Source organism: Xiphias gladius, chromosome 10 (genome assembly GCF_016859285.1).
Source record: "Xiphias gladius isolate SHS-SW01 ecotype Sanya breed wild chromosome 10, ASM1685928v1, whole genome shotgun sequence".
Taxonomy (NCBI): Eukaryota; Metazoa; Chordata; class Actinopteri; order Istiophoriformes; family Xiphiidae; genus Xiphias; species Xiphias gladius.
In genome coordinates this window covers 19,362,342-19,383,029 of record NC_053409.1, presented here as the reverse complement: position 1 = coordinate 19,383,029, position 20,688 = coordinate 19,362,342, and the positions used below count along the sequence as shown (strand labels likewise).

At 40.8% G+C, this 20,688-nt stretch overlaps 1 protein-coding gene across 1 annotated transcript in view; it reads right to left on the bottom strand.

Annotated features, from left to right (window-relative positions):
- Nucleotides 1-20,688, bottom strand: part of LOC120795657 (glutamate receptor ionotropic, NMDA 3B-like) — a 61,612-nt gene that overhangs the window by 5,080 nt on the left and 35,844 nt on the right. The window contains exons 3-8 of the mRNA XM_040137736.1: nt 17,743-18,239; nt 16,923-17,194; nt 15,985-16,221; nt 11,930-12,076; nt 11,474-11,619; nt 7,255-7,370 (exon numbers count right to left, since the gene is read on the bottom strand). Of these exons, the coding sequence (XP_039993670.1) occupies nt 7,255-7,370; nt 11,474-11,619; nt 11,930-12,076; nt 15,985-16,221; nt 16,923-17,194; nt 17,743-18,239 (1,415 nt within the window). The remainder of the gene's footprint in view (nt 1-7,254; nt 7,371-11,473; nt 11,620-11,929; nt 12,077-15,984; nt 16,222-16,922; nt 17,195-17,742; nt 18,240-20,688) is intronic.

Here is a 20,688-nt window from a genome sequence, read left to right as displayed (position 1 = left end):
CTGTGGTATAGAATACACACTGTAGTGGATCTAATTCTGGTATTGAGAATACAGCTATTGTCTGAGACGCTGAAAATCAATGGCCTCGGAAGCATCTATGGATTATGATGCAGATGTTGTGAAACTAGGTGAGAGAGGGCAAAAAATTTCAGACACGCTAGTCTTTCTGTTAGAGCCTTGTGAGGCATCCTAAACTTAGACTAGATGTGTCTGCCACCAAAAAACATTAAATGAAAAAGCCAAACGTCATGCCTGATACTCATTTCCGTATCCTCTGCCTGCCATCTGTCATATCAGGCCATTTTTAGGATAATATCAAGTAGTCTGATCCCAGCTTATTGGTTGGACGGTCTGACTCCACTCTCTAGACTCCCTGCAGCAGATGGAGTGCAAATATGCTCATGTTTTACCTGACTGTGCTCCTTACAGGCAGTTACATGTCCTTTTGGTTGCAGTCTTGTGGCTATGCTCGGCCTCCGGTGCTTTATTGTTGTGTTGGAAATCGCTTATATGTAAAACACTATGTGGCAGGAGATGGTCCAGCACCATCCCCTGGTCCTCTTAGTACTGCTGTGAGGAGTAACTCACTGAGATTTAGAAATGTGAGTGTCATGCTTTTTAAATGTTATGGAGCCTTCTATAAAGAGGACTTTTATTCCTCTTTTCTCACCTGTAGATCATACTCCCTTCCCTTGTCCCCCCAAATTAACGTTACTGGCTCCTTTTTTTTTTTTTTTTTCTTGTGTGCTTGATAATTTTCGTGTTGTTAGACTTCATTTCTGTCAGTGTTTTCAAACAGGTTCCCGTTGAGTTGCATGACACTTCGTTCTAGTCACACATGCCTTGAAGAGAAATCTGACAATCCCATCCTTTTCTAGTTATGCAATCTGTTTTGTCGCCACACCTCCAGAATCCATAAAAATAACCCACACGGCATCGAGAGCAATTGGACCTCGCGCCTCTCCCCCACCCTGACCCCATCACCAGAGCCGTCAGTTGCAAAACACTCATTGTAGCCTATGATGCAGATCATCCACTCCTTGCTCACTTCACACTCATCCCCTCCGGTTACAGTTATAATACCCAGTTTTGTAGCAAGGCCAAACAAAGGGCAGCTCACTACATTTGCATGGAAACTTGATAACATGCTGACATTACAGCTCTTTTGTGGATCTGGTTTAGGTCTTGACGGTGTTCCCTTACTATTCAGGTGTAGCTTTTTGTTGCATGTGGCTATTGTGGCAGCCTCCTGGCTGCACTTGCAACTATATTTCATTTTCACAGCCCCGACTGAAGAAAAAAATCCAAATCATCTTGAAATTAATATACTTAAGTTAATAATAAATAATACATTTGCACGAGTTTAAAAGTACATCAGTTCAAATTTATGCAGTAACGAGGAAGGTTTTGAGGTATTGTCTAAGAGTATATTGAAACCCAACAGCTAAGTACCTTTCTCCACTAAAAATTAGAGAGAAATATACCTTTTGTTCCATTACATGCAACTGACAGCTAAATTTATTGGTTACGTTGCAGAGTGATGGTTTACATGCAAAAATTATGATTTGCTCACAAAATGTAATGCAAAATTAGGGTTAAAACTCGCGGGTGTCAGACATGGATTTAATAGCTTCAAAAATGCAGGCAGTAAAGCAAATCCTTATAGTAATGTATTTTTTATCTTAGTTTAATCTGTAGAAAAAGTTTGATCATCACTTGAGTGGTATTGCCTTGGATTTCCTTATTTTCCTAATTTAAGACCCCAGCAGTATGTGGAGTAATGAGACCAGACACAGCAGTGAAATATACTATAGTTACAGCAATAAAATTATATAATAATATTTTTAATTAAGAAACAGATTTAAGTACTTTTTTTCCACCACCGTTCATTGCTTTAATTTCAGAAGTGACACATTCATCTATCATCACGCAAGCTGAAAGCAAAAGAGAAATGCCGCTCTGCCCTGTCCAGACTTTGCAACTGCATCTGTTTAACATCACAGCCCACAGTTCTGCAGGTACAAAATAAACAAAATCTGTCCCTCAGCTCAGAATCAAAAGACCCTCTTGGAGATGTATTGCCATTCAAGACCTCCCGGGGTTGTTTGTTTCATTTCATCTGTACTGCAGTCAAAGACACACTCATGCCAACAGCATTTGTGTGTGTGTGTGTGTGTGTGTGTGTGTGTGTGTTTGATTGTCTTGGTCCTGGCAGCTGTTTGTGTATGCGTTTTTGTTACCTCCTTGGGACCTTTTCCAGTACAAACACCGAGCTTGTCAGGACCGGTATTCCTCATGGGGACCAAAGCCAAGTCCCAATGAGGCAAAACATCATTTTGCCTCATAGGGAGGCCCCTGGGCTGTCCACAATGAATGGAAGTCAATGCAATGTCCTGACAAGGATAGCTGCGCAAATGTGTGTGTGTCGTGTATGTGTGTGTGTGTGTGTGTGTGTGTGTGTGTGTGTAATGGCTGTCAAGGTGTTCTAGCCTGATGGGGGCTGCGGACAGAAACAGAATAGCGAAGGTTCACGTAACTGTCACACTCTGCTTCCTACATGACAAAGACTGTCTAAGCTTCTTTCCCTGCCTCCTCTCCTCATTTTTCTTCCCTTGTTCCTTTCCCTCAGTCCTCTCTCTCATCCTTTCTCTTTTCCTGACCGAGGTCATTTCTCTCCCACCATTGCTGCTAGTCTCTTCCACAGTTAGTCCACTCCTTATCTCTGTCATCCCTTCATTTCCGTTCAATTTCTGCTTCACTCCATTCTTCTCTCTTTATCTCTCAGCTCCTCTCCTGAGTCCATTGCTTTGTCCCTTTATGTCTCGGTCTTCTTCCTTTTTTTTTTTTTCTTAGCAGACAGACAACATTTTTCTCTCATCAGCCTATCTCCATCCACATTTCTTTAGAGCACTCAGTCAAATAGGGAAATACAAGTGGGCAAACCCCTTGTCATTTCTTTCGATTCTCTCCCCCAGCCATCCACATTCCATCACAAGCCACAAGTCCTAAAAATGTCACTCAAATTGCCCACACACCTACTCACTCAAGACACGCCCGTGCACATCAAATTTTGTTATATAGGTTTTTAAAAATTTTACAACCTGCTTTTAAAAACAGATCAAAAATGTAGCTGTTCGCAAGAAAGGTTCTTATGATCTTTCATAACTTTCAAATTATAGTCTTTGTGATACTTATTTCATAATCAAACAATGTGGCCAGTACTATTAGGTCTTTCTCTATGATTTCTGTTAATGGAGTTTGACTCTCTATATGCAGCACTGCTTTGTTCTTCCAATGATTGCTGTTGAAAATTTAAAACACAATTGTCTTTGTGCTAGAGGATTTTTGTCCCACTTTACTGGATGTGCAGTTCCAATGTAGCAAATGTTATCGCTTCAGTGAACTTGGTATTGATAGTATTTCAATGAGTTCATCACCGATAGAGAAGGGTTATACGGTATATCAGTGATGGATGACGGGACTTAACATCAATATCAAGATAAATATCACATTTGCTTTAAGCTATAAATGTAACATGAATGTTTTTATACATCGATGCATATAATTACTTTTCCATACTGGTTCATTTATGACATGTTTCATGTCCTGTGAAATTATGACCAGTTAAAGATACTGGGCTGTTAATTGATTGGTTGGTTGAACTTCTGCACAATTTCTACTGGTTGTGCAGATATGGTAAGTGTTTACAGTATGTATATATTAGAAATGGCAATAGGAGTAAATTTAGGTGTGTGAGCAACTTATAATGTCAATAACTGGCATGCAAATTCATATTTAAGCATAAGCAGACAAAGGCGGCTGTACGTCACTCCTGCCAGACATGAGCTACCCGGCAAACAGCAGTCTCACCCCAGCAACAAAACCTTCTGTCAGCCTCATTTTGATCTTCAGGCACGCTCTATCCCGCTTGACTGAGTCTGTGTTGTCCACTTATGCACACAGGGATGCACGCGCGTGCGCGCGCGCACACACACACACACACACACACACATTCACACACACACACTCACACAAACAAACAAGCAGCGAGTGGCTGCCTGTTCAGTGGCAATATTATTAATGGGGTGTGTCTAGGCTGTCGTAAACATCTCCCAACAGCACTCAGTGGAAACAGGCACACAGCAACACCCCCACATCTCTCTCCACTTAAGTAGCCATAAGATTTCAGCAGAGCACCTAGCCTGCAGCGACTCCACAGTTCCAAATCCTTCGTCTCGCTGTATCTCCTGACCACAAACCACTCTATAAATCCTGCCTGCATCCTAACATGGACGAAATAACACTTTCTCTTTCTTTTCTCCATCTTTTCTCTCTCTCTGTCCTTTCTCCCCTTCCCTCACTCCATCTGCTTGGGGTGAAGGTTTGTCTTGATTAGGGGACTCTGTTGGCTGGCTCTTTTATCACTTGCTGTGCAGAAAGGCACAAACTGGCAGTGGGCAAATGAAAGCCCTCTATCTCCTTCTTGTGCTCAACTCCCACCTCGCTCACCCCCTACACTGGCCCTCCCTTTCTTTCCCTTTTGTTCTTTCTCTTACTTATTTTTTTCCTCTCATACTCTGTCCCCCCCCCGTGTTTTTCCTCTCACATTTCCTGTCTGGGCCATTTCCTGACCTTTCTTCCTCTACCTTATTTAGGCTTATTGAGTTATTCACTCCCATCCTATTTGTCCTCACACAGACTTTGGAGGTGAACAGCTACCAAAGGCAGTGTGGATTCTTCGCCTGCCTTTTTATGTAGACAATGAATCAAGTAATCATCAAACTGACCTACTCTACATACCAATGAGACCTGCTTTCTCATCCCAACAATTGTGAGCAATGCCACAGTGAAGACTCCTGGCTTGTTTTGTCTTGTACAGTCAAGAAAGCAGTAGATAATCTCAAGTGAACAAGAGTTGTACAGTGAGTAGGAAATGTGGGAGAGGGGTCTTTCTGAGTCTAAGCTTTGGATGACAGAGGGTTGGTATCAAAGTAAGTGTCTGGTCCCATGTGGCACCCTTACTAGTATCTATTTACTGTCTGTATATCTGTGTGTGCCTGTCTCAGTAATGCAAGAAGAGACAAGGCTGAACTGAAACAAATACACCAGGAAGTGCACACCTGTATATATACATGCGGATAAATGCACATCAATGGGCAGGCATGAGCACACACATTAATTCTGTACCTATAATAAAAAAAAAAGAAAAAAAAAAAGACCTGAGCTGCGTTTGGGTTAGAGGTCAAATGTTTGATGCGTCCAGAAAATGTGTTCTGCTAGTGGAAATTTCATTTCAAAGTCACCTTCCCAAGGCGTATATATGCAGATGGCATGCGACTAGAATACTGTAAAATTTGCAATAATGGCTGGAACCTTTATTTACCTCAATGAAAGGGAGCACCAGACTTTTATTAGAGCTAGGACATAATTTCTTCTGACAGGTCAGCAGCCTTTATTTGTCGAAGAGATACAATTTTACTGCTCCGCTGCAAAAAATCCAACTATTCACATGTATTATAAGCTAATAGCATACACACATCACTTAAAGAAACTACTACTTTTACTACAATTTCTAACACTATTACTGTCATCAGTACTGCAACTACCCATAATAATGTAATGTAATAATGTATTAATCTGGCTATATTAATTGTGCAAGGCAAATACCTTATCAAAAGTCGTGATTTATTACTGGTAATTCATCATTAGTCTTCACACACAATGTTAATTAGTCTTGTAACTGAAGTTTCCATACATCAAAACAGATTGAAATAAGACCTTATTGACTTACTGACTTATTGAATAACAAACAGAAGCAATTCTGTAGTGATGCAAGTTGCAATTATGTTTGCCTGGTAAGTTAAGGATTTCATGTCAGTGCTTGCTGGATATTGTGCCTTTAGCCAGTACAGAGGACTGCATGTTCCACTACATGCAGCATATATTTTTTGGTAATGTTTTAGAACTTCTTTAACAGGCTAGGCTATTAATGTCAGGTTTAGACTGTTTTTCCAGTAGTTTTAGTTTCGGTAGTACACGTACCCAAGTTGCACAAGGTGTAGAAGGAGGATGAGGCGAAAGGAGCAAAACTGTGGAAAATTGAAGTTTGTTAAACATAAAAGCATGACGGCGGGGTAAAATGTTTGTTGCAAGCATCTTGGCTCTATTTTGCACTTTTTTTCCTTGCTTGCCATGGTTCATATGGTGATTTTAGTTTGGATGTCCTCCCTCTGAAACTCTAAAAGGAAAATTTTTTCCTTCAAGAAGAGCACTAGAATGCACACAAAAGTCAGCGCTCACACACACAGACATGGTAATAGGCCCGTGATAACCCCCTGTGTGGGTCATTAGCGGTATTTTGACTGGCAGTGGATTTGTCCTATGCTTCATGACTGTGTTATAGCTATTCCAACCTGTGAGCGTCAAGACCAAAGTGTTCTGACTGGGTATTGTTATTAATAATAGATGACTGAGTACTTTCACCCTGCAGCCTTACAAGTTCACTCAATGAATCACTGTGTTGTTCTGTCAGTCATGTAGCTAACTACAGTATTTGATCTCCTTTTGTGAAAGTGTGTGTACATGCTTCGAGGTGTATACAGCGTGTGCGTGTGCTTGTCTGTCTCACAGAGTATATGTCATGTCCGCACAGGTATAGTATTTCCAAGTGTGTGAGTGCCTACACAAGTGTAAATGTGTATGTGTGTGAGCCGCTAATGGTGTGTGTACTCCATCACATTATGGGGACAAATCTTTTCATACAGTCACATTGTGGGGACTCACTTGTCGTATGGGGACAAAAAACAATGGTCCCCACAAGGTCAACCTATTTTAGGATATTCAGATTTGGGTTTAGGGTTGAGAATACAGTTATGTGTGGATTGAGGTTAGAGTAAAGGTCTGGGTTTGACTTATAGTGTTCTGGGTTAAAGTCTCAGTAAACAGGAAAGCAAATTAGATTTACAGTATATAGCATTTTTCAAAGGAGTGTTACAAGGTGCTTTACAGAGGAGAAAAGACAAAGAGAACATAAAGAGACAGACTACACAGTATATGTAAAGGACACAAAATGTAAAAGCCACAAAACATAATGTTATAGAATGAAGAAAAAGACAAAAGTGAATTTTAAGATGCCTTTTTAAAAATGCCTCCAGGGAATGACTGTAAGTCAATACAATTTCCTCACATGCGTTTGTGTGTGTGTGTGTGTGTGTGTGTGTGTGTGTGCGTGCGCGCGCGCCCCTATGTGTGCACCTTCAATGGCAAATGGCTTCCCCACAGTGAGCAGTTTGCAGTCTGCGTCAATAGAAACCTCAAAGTCCAGCAGGGCTTTGTCCATGATGAATGCATCCAGGGCAGGAGGATCTGTCCTTCACCACCAACACACACACACACACACACACACACACACACACACACACACACACACATCACAAGAGTAAGAGAGAAGCATTAATTAAAGACAATTAAATTAAAATTTGAAGACCTGTAAATCAGATTTACTTTCCCAAACTTTTTCAAAGACCCCAGACCCGTGCAGGAACCCTGTGTTTTGGGCTGTCATCCCACTTTGTCATTTATAAAGAGGATGAGATTAACTGCATTCTAATATACTGTGTAAACACATACATCATTACCTAAACCAACAGCCTCTGTGGCAGACTGATAAAGCATTATACATACTACCGAAGAGTCTCCTACTTCCGCAATATCGATCCAATTGACCCTAATTGACCCGTAATTATAGACTGTTCCTATGTGAGCAGCGCCTGCTGCTGACCACGGCTGGCAGAAAATTTTCAGGATACAAAGCACAACATACTGGATTTGATTAAAACACCTACACACAGACAGACTGATGAAGAAGAAACGACGCACTTCTGTTGACACCCCAATCTACGCACAAAGTCAGATACACACAGACTTTGTGCACAAACACATACGCACACACCAAATTTAAATGACAGACAGATAAACAAGCATAGAGTAAATGCATATATTGGTAAACAGTGCACACACACATAGTCAGTCTAATGGGAAAACCAAACCAGACTGATCAAATTACCTGAAACTTCTTGTTATTCAGGACATTTACTGCTAAACAAAAGGCTGACTTTACAAAGTCTTTGCTCTGCTGGCGGAACAGGGAAGTCTGTTTTTCTCTGTCTAGACGTGTCATATATTAGGCACAGGGAAAAAAAAAAGAGGATAAAGACTTCTTCTGGGTCTAAAGAAGGTTGGATGTTACCTTAATGCCTGGCCTTGGAATAAGAGGTATGTGTGTGTGTGTGTGTGCATCTGTGTGTCTGTGTAGGCATGAAAGTGCATGGGTAGGGCTGTAAGTATTACGTCTGTGTTTAGGTATGTGCTTGAGCGTGCATTATTTCCTCTGAGCCTATACATTTGTGTGCGGCTGCATACGTAGCTCGCGGTGTTCTCTCTCCGGAAGAAGATTTTTTTTTTCCTCTAAGATTTGAGTGCAGTATTGGGGTCAGTAGATCTGCCAACACGGTATTTTACAGCCTAACTCTGGTTCTCTGCACCGCTGTGACTTCCACCTCCGCCTCGCCTCACTCGCTAACAAACGCCGCTTTCATCTTCCCTGTTCTCATCCTCTTTCTCTGAACAAACCCTTTGCATCTTCTAACTTGTATCAGTAAGTCAGCACATGCACTATCTCAGCATCTCTGCTGGTGCTCTGTGGAGTAGGCATTGTGTCTGAGAAGTGTATGTGGTCTCACTAAGCTGTGAGTGTGTTTGCTGTGCATGGTACAGCATGTCAGTGTATCTGTACTCGGGTAACCCATGCTTAGCATATTCTTGTCATTCATGTAGCATTTCTGAATTTCAATATTTAGGTACATATTTGTGTATTTCCATTTAATGATATTTTATACACTACTTCACTACATTTTAGAGGGAAATATTGAAGTTTTTGCTCCGCTACATTATTCTGACAGCGTTATCTGTTACTTCACAGATTAAGATTTTACATACAAAACATATGAGTTTATTAATATGATGCATTGTTATAAATTAAACTATCCCAAAAGTATATGAAATATTACTAGCTCCACCTCAACCAACTACAACACTAAAGTCTGACTTACACATAAATGCATCAGTTATAATAATCCGATAGTATTAAACTCTATAATAGTATAACAGAGACAGGGACCTTTTTTTCTGCATTATGAGTACTTTTACTTTTGAAGTACAATTTGCATATGATACCTATGTACTTTGATTTCAATGACAGTTTCATTGCAGGACTCTTAAATGTAAAATTGCATTACTGCTATTTTTTGTTTAAAAGTCACATTTTTTGTATCCTTGTGCATTTAAATGAAGGTAAATTAAAAACTAGTTCTTAAATTTATCAAAACAGAAACTATTAAAATGTGGTAAAAATTAAATTAAAAATAATTGCCTAAAACTGAATTTCCTATTCTAAGCTATTAAGTATGCTGCCTAACTCTTTTTGTACCTCAGTACCGTGAGATGCCACATTAATGAGTATGATTATATGATCTCCGACTCCCACCCGGGTTATAGGAGTAGCCTGGTGCTTACACATGTAATCATCCTGGTTTTGAGAAACCTTAATAGGCTGGCTGTACTCTGACACTGTGGCACCTCATCCAGGTTTCTTATTACTGTCTGCTATGTGCACAGGTGTCCCCTAAACCTGTAACCATGTATGAATGATAAAAAAAAATGAAAAAAATATGATGACAAAGGATGCAATGATGAGAAAGTAGAGATTTGCTTGATGTGAACGTGTCAAGGACGTATCTTCACTAATCATACAATCAGAAACCCAGAAAATGTTAAAATCCTGTACTGTATACAGCGAGCTGACAAACCAGGTTCAGAATGTGATCAAAACCAGGTTAAGACTAACGTAAAACACATAACTGGGAGTAACAATACTCAACTGAACTGGATAAAACCCACCCCAAACCTCTATTCCCAGCCTTCCTCAACAGGACATTCTCGGTCTCTCAGGTCATCTGGTAGCAGTCTGGTAACTGTTCCCAGAGTCTAAACTAAACATGAAGAAGCAGCATTTAGCTACCGTGCTCCACAGGGGTGGGCAAACATCAAGTAAATATAACACTTGCCCCCATCTTGGACTACCATTTTAAAACCAGTTAAAAGACCTTCATTTTCTCCACTGCCTTTGGCTGAACTTTAACCACCTACTATGATCCTGAGCTACTTTCTTATTTCTTTTAAAATTAAATTTGTGTTTTTAATGTCTTGTGCTGCATCTTGTTTTTAGTTTTTTTTATGCATTATGTAAGGCACTTTCAATTGCCTTTGTGAATTAAATGTGATCTAAAAATAAACTTGCCTTGCCTCTTTGCTCTCATCTGCTCGCTATCCCCATTCGATGTCCAATTCAACCACTTGTCCTCAGCCCTCATCGCATCAATCTGCCCCTGACCCTCATTCATTCCTACATTCAACACTTCATTTCACAAAACAAAACAAAATTATTTTCCCTCATAAATGTCGAGGACTTTGTTAGTGAAATTTGTGTTTCATGTGCTTTCACCTCACTTACACCTTGTGCTAAAATGTGTCTGGATAAAGAAAAAGCTCATGCTAATGCAGGGTGTAAATGTATGCAGCTCGCAACATAATTCTGATCTCTGTCAGATTCAAAAGTGAACAGCAAGTTCACTATGAATATGTATGAAAACATCCAGCAATGGGTTAGACACAACATCACTGGAGGTGGAAAAAAAATCGATCCTAGAGTAGAACTTACGTTAAAGTATAAGTTCCCATGATTTAGGGCAGCTAAGTAAGTAGGAACGAACATAAACAACTGCCTCACTAAGCTAGAAAATCAGAGCATCCAAAATTTGTATTGGTGATGCTGTCGAGTAACACATTTTGGAGTTGATACACAGACACTAAATTAATGAATGGCTTGTATTAGTTATCATTGAGATATCAGATCCAAATCTGAATGTGGACTGTTGAAAATGTGCACTGTTGAGTTGTTCTATTATTCAATGTATATGGAGAAACTCCAGGATTTGCCCCCACATGGGGAATGTTGGGTCTCTGTACATTCTAGATCTGCTCCATACTGTTATGATTTGGCGCTATATAGATAAAATTAACTTGACTTCACATGATATGATAAAATGTATTAACTCTTTGCTTTTCATTGAGTTTGAATGTGTTTTAAAATGAACCAAAATGTAGAATAGTAGATATGAAACATTAATATTATTATCTAAATAGCCTTTGATGGCTGTAAATCTGCCATGTTTGCCAGTAGACAGAATAATTATGCAAAGTACAAATGTAAAATGAGTGCACAGAATACACACAACCACAGATAGCAGATGTAAATGTGGCTCGATTGTTAAAGTCTGGATTACATTTTAATCACAGCTGTAAATGAGGTCTCTTCACAAATGTGCGTTGCGTCCTGTATGTGTTTGTGTCTTACTTCAACATTTGTACACCTTCTGGGGTGGTGGGCTGGTTGAAGCGTCTCATGTAGTCGTGCATCTCTGGGAAACTCTTCTTCATGTAATCCTCAGCACTGCTCTCCCTCACCGTGCCAAAACGAAAACCCAGGGAGGGATGGTGCAGCTGGGGAAGTGACACATGAAGGCATGGGTGGAAGAGAGCGTGGAGACGGCGGCAGAGGTGATTAACGAGAAATAGGGGGGTAGGTATCATGATGGGGCTCATATCAAATTCATTGTAGCCCTGAACTCCCTACAGGGTTTAGGGATATAGGAAGCGATAATCCTTCACAAATAATTCCGCTCTTTACTCATTAGCTTGTCCTTGTGTAAGATTAGTATGTGTGTACATGTAGCTGTGTCTCTGTATGTTTGTGTGTGTGTGTGTGTGGGGGGGGGTGCTGACATGTTAGTGTCCTTGTGTGCGGTCTAACCTTGTCGTCATGGATTCCTGAGACCTGCTCAAAGGTTTTCTCTCCAACCATAACTGCAGCTAGGTTGGCGGTGTAGCTGGACAGCACCAGTAAGCAGAAGATAGCCCAAAGGTTCATCAGGAAGCGCCCTGTCCAGCATTTAGGAGTCTGCAGAGTGGAGATGAGTCCCAAGAGAGATTTTTTTGTTCGGCTTTGTTTTGGTTTTTTTTGCAATTATTAGCATATAAAAATAATTAAACAGAACAAAAGGAGAACAAAGAGCAAATCTTGACGATGAGTGAATCTAAAAATATCTAGGCTCAAAACTGAAAAATATCATGGTGTGAAGAAAGAAATGAAACCATACAACAACAAAGAACACAGAATAAATTGAGATAACAAATTTTACACATGATAAACAAGGGAAGGGGTTATAACAATTAAAAATACAAATGTGTGTGAAAAAAGGTACTTTCAGAAGTTGACATAAATGCAGAGGCTCCCGTGAGGCTCTCAACCTCCTCTTTCTCTTTGTCCTTAAAATTCCCGATTTAGAGCCAGAGTGAGGGTAATAAAGTTAATCATAACAGACCAGAAGAGCAGAAATCTAACAAAGTGTGACTGTTGGAGACACATCAGAAATATCATCAGAAATATGCTAAAACTGCTTGCCAAGGGGAATTAATCCACCTGAACACCTATCATTTCTTTATTCCACCAATTCAAAATCCATTAACAAAAGAAAAGATATGAATTTATAGTGTTTCTAAAGGCTTAAGTAACTGAGACACTAATAATACAAAAAAGGTTGGTGCCCATTACTACAAAGGTGTTGGGGATGTTTTTAACTCTTAGCATAATTAGTTAGTGCATTGAAAAGGGAGAAAGGGAGGGATGCACATGTGTGCACAACTGTTCCCTGTAATTAGTACCAATCTACATGGCTCTTTCCAGGAAACTATTAGGAGGTAACGGATCTGTAAAATAAAAAAATTACCGAAAAAATGTATGAAGAGATTATTTCATTCTGACACAAACAGTGTTAGAATGAAAGAGATTAGATACTTGTTCATACTCTCAAAAATCATGCTTTCGCTTTCACTGGAGAAAAAGGAGCTGCTAATCTGATAGCATCCAGGACTGGCTTCCACACAGCGGGGAAATAATTCACAGCAAATGTGCTAGTCATACAGCCCTGGTTGAAATTATTGGCACCCCTGAATCTTAAGTACGGAATTTAGTATATCTTCAGATTTAAATGCAAATTAGACAATTTTGTGTAATCAGAATATTTAATAAAATTTCCAAGGTTACTGAACAACATCATTAAAATGCTTTCATATAGTGAAATAAAAATAAAGACATAAAATATATGCCTTGATGAATTTAAATTAGTTCCTCAAACAAAATAATAATAAATAAAGAACAAATAAGACTTTCTGTGCTTAATTTTCAGTATTCACATGACCTGAATTAACCAATTAATAACGGTTATTGCATACAATGGGGCTGATTGTTTCCACTTTCTTTTTTACAATGGTGAAGACAAGATAGCTGTCTGAGAGCATCACAAATGCTATTATCAAAAATCATAACTCTAAAGGCTACAAGGTTATCGCCAAAGATCTTGAAATCCCTGTTTCAACAGTTCGTAATGTTATCAAGATGTTAAGATGCTTCCAGGACGTTGCGCTAAGAAGGAACTCAGTGTGAGGAATCTGCGAAGGTTGATGTGGATTGTGGAAAAAACACCACGCAAGACATCTAAAGAGCTTCAAGCTGACCTGGAACAATCTGGAGTGGTGGCTTCAGCTACTACCATACGCTGCACACTAACCCAAGTAGAGCTCCATGGGTGAAGGCCAAGGAGGACACTACTATTGAAAGAGAGGCACAAAAAGGCAAGACTAATGTCTGCAAAAACTTTCATTGATAAGCCATCGTCTTTCTGGGATAATGTTCTATGGAGAGATGAAACCAAAGTAGAGCACTTTGGGAACGCAGAGCATCAGTTTGTTTATAGGCGAAACAATGAAGCCCATAACGAAAAGAACACCCTTCCTACAGTAAAACATGGTGGAGGTTCTATCATGCTGTGGAGATGCTTTGTTACCTTTGGTACTGGAGGAATTGAATGTATCAAATGATTGATGAAATCAGAAGATTACCAAGACATTTCAGAGCAAAATGTATTACCCAGTGTCAGAAAACTAGGTGTGAGGCAAAGATCCTGGGTCTTTCAGCAGAACAGTGACCCAAAGCACACAACCACCGGCACAAGAGAATGGTTGAAAAGGAAAAGATGGACTGTTTTAAAATGGCCAACAACGAGTCCTGACCTAAATCCCATTTAAAACCTTTTGATAGAGCTGAAATCTGCCATTGCAAAAAAAGACTCCTGCAAACCTAAAGAGCTTGAACGCATAGCGATGGAGGAGTGGCAGAAACTACCAAGACAGATGCAAGAGGCCTCTAGATGGCTACAAGAAATGTTTAGAAGCTGTCATTGGTGCCAAAGGCTCTGCAACCAAATATTAATGAAGGGTGCCAATAATTGTGTCTGCGGTACATTTTGTGTTTGTATTATTTCACTTTTATGCACATTTTGTTCTTTCATCTTCTTTTGTTCAGTAACCTTAGACATTTTAAAATATTTTTTGATAATACAAAATTGGTTAATTTGCCTTTATTTGTAAAGGTATCCTAAATTCTGTACTTAAAATTCAGGGTTGCCAGTAATTTCAACCAGGACTGTAAATTGAACTTTAAAAAAAAAAAAAAAGGTTCAGACGGCTGCTCAAGGACAGTCTAACAGGTAATAAGGCTGCTAATGAACACAAACTGTTAATTGACACATTGCCAGTTGCAAGGATCAAACCTGTGACCTTCCAATTATAGGAAAGTCTGTCTAATCACTTGGCGTCTGTTCCACCAGTGTCATTTGCACTGCTTTCCTTTAGTGTGATTATGCGTTTAAAGAAAAAAATATGATGAGGTCCATACTCACTAAGTGGCACAGGTCGGACAGGCAGGAATAATTTAAGCAAATGATGTTTCAGATATTTATCTGAATGTGCTGCCTGAAAATTTGAGGAGCATGCGTAAGCTATCACAATGATGGATTTTGGCAAAGTATGTTGCTGTTTAAAAAACAAAGAAAGCAGGGGACCCACTTGTTTTTTTATCTGCGTTGTAGTTGGCTATGTGCAGCAGTGTGACATAATCAGTCAAATGTGACAAGTTTCTGAAGATTGGTTTTTCTGCAAAGGTACATTTAATATCTTTGCGTTTTTATACCAAGAAATTACATGAAAATACGAGAACTTTTTCCAATCTTTGAGGGAAAAGAGATTGGCTTTATTTTGCCAAATATTTATTAATACAAAGAATTTCCTCAGTATGAGTTTTTGACTTCCATTTGTCTTCAGCCATCACATTTGCACCTCATACTTACCTGTGTCGCCCAACCCCAACTTTGCCCACCCACCTGCCATCTCCCCTTTTACATCATCCTCTGTATGCCCAACTCCATGTCACCCTCATTCTCTTAAATTTTCTTGTCTCTGCTTACCCCCTTACCCTTTCAGCCGTATTTCACCATCTTTCTGTCAGCCTCTGTATTACCTTCTTTTTGAGGCCCATTTCCTGATTTGCACTCACCTTCCTACACACTGTTGGCCCTCTTCCCCTGCCTTCTTGTTTTCAACTTTTCAAAGTTAACCTCTGCTCACTCCCTCTTTTTCCACCTTCATCCATCTCCATCATTCTCACCATAACTCCTTCAATCTCTGTCAGCCCACTTACCCTTTCCCCTCTCCCTCCCTGTATGCGCATTATCCTTCCTGTACCTCTCTACTTCATCACTGCCTACCTTCTTAACCTCTCCCCTATCCATCTTTTCCCTCTATCATCTTATTCCATGTCTCTTTCCCCTCTAAATTCCACTTTCAACCTGCCCTCACTGTTTGTTTAGTCTTTTCTATAACGTGCATCCCCTCCTCCCTTTCTCTGCAATTTGTAATCCCTGCCCCACCCTGCGTGATGCCCATTTATCACAAACAGGAAAGCTACTTTACCTTGGTGGCGACAGTGCGTCCAAACAGTATGGCATAGCATAGGTTGAGGGCGGAGGAGTAGGAGAACACACGCAGCCTGTTCCTGCCATGGGGTGTCATGCCGAAGGGGCTGTTCCACTCATACAAGGTGAGGAAGAGCGCAGTGAGATGCAGTGTGACAAAGATGCCCACCCACATGGACCAGTGGAGAGGCCACATGAAGGCTCCAATGGGAGCTGCGGTGTCCCGGCTACGAACCTGGTAGATCATAAACAAACACATGTGCGAGAGACTGGCTTGATACAGTTGATTACTAACTGAACAATGTGCAACAGTGTGATTATAATTTTGCCTCCAGTCTTTAGCATCCTGTCAGTAAACTTCTCTTAAACACTCCTAAGCATTATTACTTTTAACAAATTACATACATTGTTCTTATTTTGTGCTATTCATCCTTTTGTAACGACAATAAATCACTTTTTAAAATGGAGTTCTCATTTTCAAATGGAGCCATGTTGTCAGATCATATTATGCATTGCAGTTTGTCAGCCACAGAGGGAGATATTAACGAATTAAAGAATAACTGCAGAATGTTTGAGGACTATGTTAAGACGGCTACACAAAATGCCTTTCAGATTCATTATGCACACTTAGACTGGCTCTCATTTTGAACTTTCATAATAACATGCCTACTGAAAACTCAGCAGACTAATTATGCCCCAACTAATGATCTCCTGTTCCTTACCAGAAGACTGGGTGAGCAGGACATAAGGGCAAAATTAAGTAGTTGCAGACCATATCTCTTTCATACTGGAGAGATCGAATCACAGTAAACCTGGAGATTGCAATACTTCCACTGACTCATAATGACGCTTAAAGATATGCCCTGTGTCTACTACACTCATTAAAATGCAAACTAAAAACTCAAACAAACTACTGATGACTTTAAGCAATTGTACCAGAATGCCCAGGCTGGTGGAGTAGAAGGGCGAAGTGAAATCGATGACTCTGCTCCTGGCAGAATTGATGGAAAAAGAGGTGACAGCCATGTCAGCGGTTCCACTCAACAGGTCCCCGACCAGCCCCGTCCAGCGTCCTGTCCCGCTCAACGCCCCGTACTTCCCGTCTCCCACAATATAGAGGTCAAAGGTGAAGCCCATGTCTTCTGCCAGTTTTTCCAGTAAGTCTATGCAGTACCCGTAGCAGCACTTCCTGAGGTCATCCGGTAGGTCTAAGAGGAAAGAAGTGATTATGATGTGAAATAATCAATTCGGATATTTATATGCCTGCATTGGAAGTGTAGGGGTTGAACTTCTGGGAATATGTCCACAACTATTGACTCTGGCTCATGGAAAATGTTGATGGATCTTCACAGGACATCTCAGCTTGTGTGTTTTTAATAACCCCAGCATCCAGGATAGAATAACATTTAGTCACATTAAATCTTGGGCGGAAAAAATTTAACAACACTTGTCATTTTTGCCATTTTGATTTTTTCTGGCCAACCATTCTTTAACTTCTTCCATTTGTCATTTGCTGATTCACATCAAAGAAAGTTAGGATGCCTTTTATTTTACTGCTATACAGTAGGGTGTGTGTGTGTGTATTGTAGACCAATAGTCCCCATTCAGACATATAGTACACGGCATTTCTTTGACACAATAGTCTTGGTCTCTTATTGATTTTACGTGTAAGCCTCTCCATTCATGGAACAAAGATGTAGCTGTAGAACTGGGCCCTTGACATTACACCTGGTACAAATGCCAAAACAAAACTCACCATTGCCCCCCAAGTCTGCAGCTGTAGTGTTCGGGTTGTGCAGCTGGTTGAAGAGGCCCTGGATTATGTTGGACCGGTTGGTTCTGGGGTCCAGACAGAGCTGACCAGCTGGACACATTCCATCCTCATCAACCTCCCGTGTGAAAACAAATGGGTGTTCCACCAGTGTAACCACACGCAGGCGGTGCCCCTCGACAGAAAGTCCCGGCCTCCAGCGTCCTCCAATGTTGCTGTCCCCCTGGCCATCCCCTCCCCTAACTCCCGCCCCAAGACCTTGTCCTTGGCTGCTCCCGAACCCTCCCACCAGCCCTAGGATCCCTCCCTCTAACTCCAGTCTGCCTCGGGTCCACTGGCCTACAGTAACCCAGGCCGGCTGGCCCAGAGCGCCCCTCTTCAGACTCCATACGTGGAACAGCTGGGAAGAGAGGATCCTAGAGAAGCCAGCATCCACCTGGATCAGGCCTGTGGCTCCAGTGAAGGAAGTGTTGGAGAGAAATCTCAAGGGACAGAGAGATACAAACAGACAATGAGCAAGAGATGACAAAACTGAGAAAAAAATGCTATATCCGTTTTGGGGTATTGCAGTTTAGAAATGTAGCCTGCAATATGCACAACACTAAACCAGAAATAAAAAACAGGGAAAAAGCAAGTAAAAATTAGACTAGTGCAGACAGGCATGGTCTCTGTTGTGTAGCTTTAGCAAGTCTAGTCTCAGATGGGTAATTGCATCTCCCAGAAAGTCATAATTAAAAGTTAATGCAGTGCAGAAAAGGTCTCCTCCTATCTGCGAGTCCATGTAGACAGTCATTTCTATTCGTCTCACTTGTCTGGTGACCCGCATTGGTCTTTACGGTAGAATATATTAGGGAGAGCAATCCCAGTCCGCCCATAGCTCTGCCCTGGCCTCTTGGACCATGCAGGGATTGTTAGCTCATGTCTTAGCATTTGATGATGTAGACATTGTCAGGTGATGTCTCAATGTGAAACCATACATGTACTGTTTGATCAGGCCTTGATTAGTGGGGAATTGTCCGTGGGTCATTTTAAATCATAGGGGTTATTTAAATGTTAAAGTATGCAGGGATCACTGCATTCAGAACCGTGCAGGGACTGTTGATTATGTCTCAGGTCAAGGCTAGAAATGGCAAGTTTTCCTTCCTGTTAATGGAAAAGGTTGGCCAAGCTGTAGCCCTGTCTCAGATCAGAAAAACGGCTTTTCCCTCATACTCTTTTATTCTCCCTTCTTTTTCTCCTGCTCTCATCTCCAAGTTATATCTATGAATTGATGAGCAAAGACTGTAACGGCTGCTGGAGAACTTTCTCCATTAAATACGGGATATGCGAAGAAAAATTGAAAGACTAAATTGATCATGAGGGTCATTAACCTCACCTCCAAGCCTAGCCTTGACTAAAGCTCGTCTGCACCACACAGAATGAATACAACATGTAAATGTAGGTGAGGATTTGTGTATTCTGCTTTGGCTTTTGTTCATTGCTCTCATTCTTCACATTTTGATTCACTTCAACAGCACAATATAAATTTATAAACCCATTCCTTGTACCATAATTCTCAAGAAACTGATTAAAAATGCCTCTGATTCAAAATTCGTTCCCATCCCATTTCACGTTAACTTATGTTTCCTCATCAGCAGCTCTCTCTGTCTCTCTGACCATAAAGCGGAAGTGCAAGCATTGCCTTGAGCTGAAATCACTCATGGTAATAGTGCGGCTGAATCATCATATCCCATAGACAGCAGATTCATCAAGCCAACCCACTCTAGACTCATAAACTATACTGTAGTGGCTGTGGTTGGCCACTAAAGTATAGTATGTGAAAAAATTAACCATAGCCCTCACTTTACATCTGTTATCTGAGCAGAGAAGTGCAAACCCTCCTCGCCTACAGTTTGTGACATTTTTGGATTCATGCCCAGAGATAAGAACGTGAGAAAGGAGTGTGAGATAATACTCAGATGATAGCAGGGGTGTGAAAAGTTCGGCGTGTTTCCAAGCAGCGTCTCGTTTTAGTTATGGGTCCGCGGCTTGTTGGGTTGCATCAGGCCAGGGGCTGCATTTAAAAAATGGCAGTGGATGTAGAAGCAGGTTGATAAGTCAGCCGGTGGTGTCAGAGAGCGATGGCTTCCTCTCACTAACACCTGGCCTCAGTTTTAACAGTAAATGTCAGCAGAGTGGCGAGTAAATGATAACTCGAAGAGCGTCCTGGACATGTGTCTCTCTCTCTCTTATTACTCCATCTCCTGTAGTTTGGGAGAAAGTTTACTCCCTCAGTCTTTCTCTCTCTGTCTGTCAGTGGATGATACAAGGCTTGCTTGTTTCAGTGGGTTTAATCTCTTCAGGGGAGATGGAATCAGCATGGCAGCTGTGTCGAGTGAGATGGCACTGACTGGCAGATCTCACTCTGATAACAACAACCCTCTATCTATTTCCCTCCCTTCTTTCTTTTTCTCTCCTCCATCACATCCTTTTCCACACAAGTTTCTCCTTCCTTTTCTTTGACTTTATTCCTGTTTTCCTTAAGCTGTTTCCTACTTCCTCTGTCTTTCATCTATCTGTTTGTCTTTGACAACTTTCTCCTTTCTCTTTAATGAATTTTTGGGAATAAGCACCCAGGGATTTTTTTCCGGACATTTGGGAAGAACTACATCAAAAGTGGCTAGTTTCTCCTATTTAGCTTTATCCTCATAGCACCCGTGCTTTGAATCAGAAACAACAATACAGTGGATTTTTATTTTCTCTTCTACTCCCTCATATCTTCCTCTTGCTTATATCTCCAGACATCCTCTCTCCCTCCCTGCCTTCCTTGGTCTGTCCCTTGAGATTTGAGTTGTTAATTGCCTTTTCCATGTGGAAGTCTCTTACTTCCTTCAGCTTTATTAGGGCTCTCCGGAGCAATTGCATGTCTGGCTGTTGCTGGTGAGGGATAAG